This window comes from Callospermophilus lateralis, chromosome 11 (genome assembly GCF_048772815.1).
Source record: "Callospermophilus lateralis isolate mCalLat2 chromosome 11, mCalLat2.hap1, whole genome shotgun sequence".
Lineage (NCBI taxonomy): Eukaryota > Metazoa > Chordata > Mammalia > Rodentia > Sciuridae > Callospermophilus > Callospermophilus lateralis.
In genome coordinates, this window is record NC_135315.1 from 19,788,244 (window position 1) to 19,794,808 (window position 6,565).

General features: G+C 48.0%; 1 protein-coding gene across 1 annotated transcript; it reads right to left on the reverse strand.

The window, feature by feature from the left end:
- Positions 1–1,308: 1,308 nt before the first annotated feature.
- On the reverse strand, positions 1,309–6,419 carry LOC143409378 (tubulin gamma-1 chain). The gene is made up of 11 exons (XM_076869575.2): positions 6,297–6,419; positions 5,863–5,975; positions 5,499–5,666; positions 4,182–4,250; positions 3,824–3,903; positions 3,278–3,404; positions 2,943–3,029; positions 2,682–2,831; positions 2,121–2,273; positions 1,877–2,038; positions 1,309–1,703 (listed from the first exon to the last, which is right to left on the reverse strand). Exons 1-11 carry the CDS (start codon positions 6,343–6,345, stop codon positions 1,506–1,508), a joined length of 1,356 nt encoding a protein of 451 aa, XP_076725690.1. The 5' UTR covers positions 6,346–6,419; the 3' UTR covers positions 1,309–1,505.
- Positions 6,420–6,565: the final 146 nt, after the last annotated feature.

The following is a 6,565-nucleotide window of genomic DNA, read 5'->3' on the forward strand; positions in this document are numbered from 1 at the left end:
AGGGCTGGGAATGTAGCTCAGTGGTAGTGCGCCCCTGTGTTCAGTCTTCAGTACTGCAATTAAAAACAAAAAAAAGATGCTGGTCAAACTAAGGTTTAAATCCAATTCTGCCATTTACTAGCTGGGTGACTTGAGAAATTGACCACTTTAGTTTTATTTTTATAAAATGAGATCAAGAATAATACCTAACACTTCATAGTGTTATGAAGATTAAACAAAATAATTACTTATGCTACATGTTCACTATTACTACAGTCCTCACCTGTGGGGTATATAAGAGTTAATGGGGGCTTAACAGTCCACCAAAAGTCTAGGGAGAACTGATTTTACCCTTTTGATTCTCATTTCCCTGCAATCTTCCACCAAAAGTGGAAGGCACTGGCCCTTTAAATAACTGGAGAAACCAGGTGCTATAATCCCAGAAATTTGGGAGGCTGAGGCAGGAGAATCTCAAATTGAAGACCAGCCTCAGCAATTTAGCAAGGCCCTAAGCTACTCAGTGATACAATGTCTCAAAATAAAAGATAAATCCCCAGTATGAAAAACAAAAAACAAAATTGGAAACAGCCTGAGAACAAAATTATGGAACTTACTTATGGAACCACTTTTGGTTCTACTTATAGTAGACACTTTGGATTTAGATTCTGGATTTTTTGTTGTGGTACTGGGGTTGGAACCCTAGGATGCTCTACCACTGAGCTACTTCGCCAGTCCTTTTTTTTTTTTTTTTTTTTTTTTAATTTTGGGATAGGATCTTGCTAGGTTGTCTGCACTGGCCTCAAACTTGGGATACTCCTACTTCAGCCTTTTGAGTACCTAGGATTATAGTGCCACTATGCCTGGCATGGACTTGATCTTTTGACTTTACGTTCCTGGGCTCCAGATGCCTAGACCAGTGGCTCTCCCAGACTGGCTCTGTAGCTCTGCTTTGCTGGCAAGAAACAGAAAGGCATTTAGGCTGACTCTTGCTTGCGTAGGGCCTAGTAGTAGGATGGTGATCCCAGGTCTGTGGCTGTGATGATCTGAACACTCTGATGTGAACATATAACAAGGTGAAATATTCCACACTGGCTATAGTGGGAGGGAACTGCAACAAGTGTCAGGGAACCAGACCATATCTGTGGGTGTTCCTACCCTGGAAAGGAATTAAGTAGGTCAAACCCCACCTGTGCTCTCTAAAACTAGGATGAAGGAAAAGCCTGTTCTCTGAGTTGAAGATGCTAGAAGTGGGGGTAGGGGGGTGGGCTTCTCAGTGATGAACAGGCATCCCTCTTCCCCAGTGCTGAAGCCTTTGAAGAGACCAGTGACTTGATTTACATCCAGTGTTTTATTAAAGATAAATAGTCTCATAAGAGGAGAAGTAAACGTGTCCCCAGGCCAACAGAGAGTGCGTGTACTGTGTATATGGGATATTTATGAGGTCCCTGATCTGTGCTGAGGGGTGGTCAGTCAGGCAGGGCCTGGGCCAACCAGTAAGGCAGATGAGGGTCCCTGTCCTGGGAGACTCATTGTTCCTGGGTACCCCAGGAGATATAGTCTGGCCGTGTAGCTGCATGGTACTCATCGATGAGCTGCTGCACTATTTCTCTGGACGTGTCCATCTCATCAAAGTTGTCCTTGAAGATGTCCTCCTTGCGGAACTGCTCCATGAAGGCCTCCCGCTTCCGCAGTTTGTCAAACTGGCGACAGGTCCGCTCAAAGAGCTTGGGGCATGTAGAAAGCAGGAGTCACAAAGAAATTAAGGAGCATGGCCCAGAGAGCCAGGAAACCCAGGCTGAGTTATCCCCACAGCAAAATGCAGCAGCAGGGGGAGCAGGGATGCAGAGTGGAGAGGCACAGTCAGGAAATTGACTTGGAGAGAAATATGCAAACTCACCGAGGAGATACTGGTATGATTGGCCATCATGAGCCCACTGACCCGGTGGGCTGAGGGCAGGTAGGGAGACTTCCTTGACAGGGCCACCTGGATGCTGGCTGGGCCCCAGGGGATGAAGTTGGCCAACTTCCGTTCACGAATCCTCTGCAGGCTCTTGTGGACCTGCGGTGGGCATGGGAGTGGTGATGGTAGCCGCTCCTCTACCCTGTGGATTCAGGGGACAGGGCAAAGAGGCTTCACTTACCTGGGTGGGGTCCACCTCTCCCTGGATGATGTTGAGGATGGCGATGTAGCAGTGGTTGGTCTGGCGGTCCCGGCCTGTGGACACCATCACGTTCTTGGGCTGCAGCAGCCGCCTCATGACATCCAGGACTGTGGTCTTCCTCACGCTGGCTACCTGAGGGGAAAGTGGGTCACAGGGACAAGGCTGGCATTCAAGGCATAGTCCACAAGAGGAGCCAACACATGTCCCCATCCAACTCAGGATACTGTGATATATCTGTGGACAATGTCTCTAGGTTCAGGTCTACTCCAAGACTCTGAGGCAGGAGTAGGCTCTTAGCAAACTCATGCCCCTGTGCAGGAGCAGAAACCAACCCCATTCAACCCCGTGCCTGCAGGAGCCAAGGCTGAGGGAAGGTGGACACAAGTCAGTAGGCAAGTGGCCTGCTTCCTGCCAGTCTCTGAGCAAGAGCCTTTGGGGGCTGCAAAGGATAGTTCTTGGGCAGAGGGGAGAAAAGAAAGTCAAAGTCAGTGTCTCTGGGCCCAGGCCAACCCTGCCTGAGACACTGAAGGCTGCTCTTACTGACTGGTCTGTAGTGAGGGGGGTGTAACCGGTCATGAGGAAGTGGAGCCGTGGTGTGGGAATGAGCGAGGCGATGAGGCCGATGAGGTCGTTGTTCATGTAGCCGGGGTAGCGCAGGGTGGTGGTGCTGGCCGACATGATGGTGGACACCTGGGGATGGGGGTGTGCATCATGGATTTTGGCCCATGTGGGACCTCCCTTCCCAGATGGCCTTCCAGCAATGAGGGTTTCTGGTCCAATGGAGTCTAGGATGGGGCTCACCAGCTGGTTGATCTGGGAGAAGGATGGGTTCTGGATGTGGAGGCGGTCTGTGGCAATCAGGTTCAAGGCTGTATTATCTAGCACCACCTGGGGGACAGAAGAGAGTGGCAGATTTTATGGAGGCAGGAATATCAGAAGCTCTGCCTGAGCCTAGGTTCTGAAGCTCTGAGTCTCATGGCTAGACTTTTCAAACTGGTGACAGGTGCTTTCTCACCCCAAAGGAACTTTCCCAGGCCTATGGCATAGGAGGGCCCTAAACAGACTTCCTGAATGCATGAAAATGATTAAATAGACAGGGGCATCAGGAATGGGGACAGACAGAACCCCAGACTCACCACGCAGTCTGCGTTCTGGGTCAGCCTCTTGAGTGTGAGGAGTGAGTTGTATGGCTGGACCACCACATCACTCATTTCATCCTGGTTGGGGAACACTGAATATGTCTGCACCAGCTTCTTAGGGTACCTGGTAAGTTTGGGAGAAGAGGAAGAGAGCAACAGCTTAGAGGCAGGGTAAACATGGGCTTCCTCAGTTATTTGGAAACAGCTAAATCTAGATGGGGGAAATTATAGAGATCTGAGTTTTCAAAGTCCATATCCACAAAGAAGGAAGAGCCAATAGATATCCCAAAATCTAGGATTCCAACTCTAAACTTGGTGACATTCCCTGGACCTTCAATCAGAGGCCAGATTCTAGGCTCTGGTTCTGACCAATTGGAATGTGAAATGGTTCTCCATCACAACTTCACTTTCCCCATTATAGGAGGCAATAGAAGGGCTTTTTCCTTCTCATGTAAGTAGGGTGATATGTCTGCTGGGCCTCCCAGTCACTTAAGAAATCAACTTTAAGTTCATGTCTCTCCTAGCCCCCAAACAGAGACTTACCTGTCATTCAGTCGCTCTAAGAGGTAAGAGCCAAGGCCAGAGCCTGTCCCCCCAGCAATGGAGTGACAAAGCACAAAGCCCTGCATAAGAAATTGACAGTCAGTGTCTATGTATATAATAGCAGGATTTCAAACTAGACCCATCTCACAATTTTTTGGACTCCCTGTCTTCCTTATGTTCTTCTTTCTTTTCCTGTCCCCTCACATATACAGCTTAGGAGACCCCACCTTGTCTTCAAAGATGCTAGTAGCAGTGCAAGGGGTAAATGGATTGATCTCATGGCTAACAGGTAGATTCTACAGGGGTGTTGCCAAGTCTTCCATGTGTATAGCCCCACTAGCATTTCTGATATACTTACCTCTAGACTGTCACTGCCATCTGCCTCCCGGTCTATGATGTCAAAAATGTCCTCATGAATCTTCTCTCCCTGAACAGACATGGAGAGGATCAGTGTGGAACAAGACTATGAGACAAAAATTCTGAACTAAGAATACCCTTAATTTTCCTTATAGTACTGAAAGTCCTTTTGTGGAGCACAGCTGCTTTGCTTTTAATTTGCCGTGGTTATAAGCAAGCTTGGTGGTACTAAGGATTGAACCTGGGGCCTCATGAATATTAGGCAAGTGTTCTATCATTGTATATTTAGTTCTATATAGCTGAGTGACTCTGGACAGATTACTTAATCTTTTTATGCCTCAGTTTTTTCATCTGCATAATGAAAGTAATAATACACATCTATATTCCCTTATCTAAAATTCTTGGGGCCAGTTTTGTTTTGGAGCTCAAAAGAATTTAATTAATTGATACTGGGATTGAACACAAAGGCATTTTATCACTGAGCTATATCTCCAGCCCTTTTTAATTAATTTTGTTTTGAGACAGGGTCTTGCTAAATTGCTCAGCCTGGCCTCAAACTTTTTTTTTTCTTTTTTGCTACCAGGGATTGAACCCAGAGGTACTGAAACACTGAGTCATATCCCCAGCCCTTTTATATTTTATTTAGATATAGAGTTGCTTATGGCTTCACTAAGTTGCTGAAGCTAGCTTTGAACCCACTATCCTCCTGCTTAGCCTCCTAATAAACCACACCCAGCATGGCCTCAAACTTTCAATCTTCCTGCCTCAGGAAGACAGCAAACCATCTGAGTAGCTGGGATTAACAGGAGTGTGCTCCTATGGCTGGCAACATATCAGATTTTAAGCAGTTTGAGACATATAATGTATATTAAATAAAACCTCATGGGGGTCTGAGGTGCATTAATCAAATACCTTAATATTTTAGCAATGATAAGTTTGGGTAATGACATTAAGTTGGATAGAAAATATAAAATATCCAGTCTCCACTGAAATTTAGTTTTACTGCTAAATACTACATGAAATGTTTTTTAGCTTCAGAACTTTTTGGAAGGGCAGGTAACAGATTGGTGACCTGTAGTATCTACCTCTAGGGTTGAGAGGTTTAAATAAGTTAATATATGTAAAGCACTTAGAATGGCCTGGTACACAACACTAGCTATTGCAGGTTCTTAACAATATTATAAATTTAACTCTAGGCAAGCACACCTCTCGCTCTCTAGCATCCACATCACTGATCTGGTTTAATCTCTCTCTAGGAAGTCACAGGCCCTGTCCCCACACAGGGAGTTGTGGGCCCAGACAGGGAATAGGAAATGACCTGGGAGAATCCACTCGCCCAGTTGTTGCCAGCTCCCCCTCCATGCTCCGATAGGTAGATGTTCTCTGGGTTGTAAAGCTTGGCATAGGAGGAGTTGAGGATGGAATGGATCACCCGGGGCTCCAGATCCAACAGCACTGCTCGCGGGATGTAATGTTCATCATCTGCCTATCAAGGGGAATCCAGGCTCAATCACTAGGTGGGCCAAGTCCTGAGTTCTCCCAATCACTGGCTCTGCTAATCCTCCCTCCTCAAGCCAGCCGCCCTGGCTATTCTGTCGACAGGGTTTCCCAGTACCAAGACACTGCCCTTCCCTTCAGGCCCCCTGGGCCACTGTTGGCGTTGACCAAGTCTCCAGGGGCACCTGGTAGAAAAAGACGTCCTTGCGGTCAGTGCCTTCGGTGGCGAACTCTTCCACGATGCCCTCAGGACTGATACCATGCTCGGCGCATAGTTGTTTCCAGAACTCGAACCCAACTGGGGGAGGAGGCAGGCGGGGTAAGAAAAAGGATATCTGGGTCTGGGCAAGATCCAATTAGCAGAAAGGGGACTGAGCTCGAGGGTTCAGGAATAAGAAGTGAAGGTTTAGGTCTCACTAGTGTGTGAGGAAAGGGCTGCATGCCAGTAATTGGGTAGGGGAGGGTCCCTTCGGGTTGGACAACTGGACACTGGGTCAGGGATGTCCCGCCTTTCGGACAACTACGATTCTAGGAAGGACCGATGGAGCCTAGGATCCCACAGTGAGATCCCATCGAATCTAAAGAACCTGGGTAGCCGAGGGGCCGGAGGTTCGCTCACTCTGATTGCCGCACTGGCCCAACTGTAGGGTGATGATTTCCCTCGGCATCGCTCCTCAGGCACCAGCGTTGCAGCCGCTCCCGCCAGCAACGCCGCCGCTCGCCTGCCCGCTCGCCGCAAGACGCAGGCGCCAAACGACCCGCTCCACCCACGAACTTTCTCCTTTCCAATGAGAATTGAGTTCTGGAGATGGTATTTCCTTATTCATTTGGCTTCAGTGGTGTGGATTGCGCGTGCGTGGTTTCGGATCGGATTCGGCGCCTCGGCAC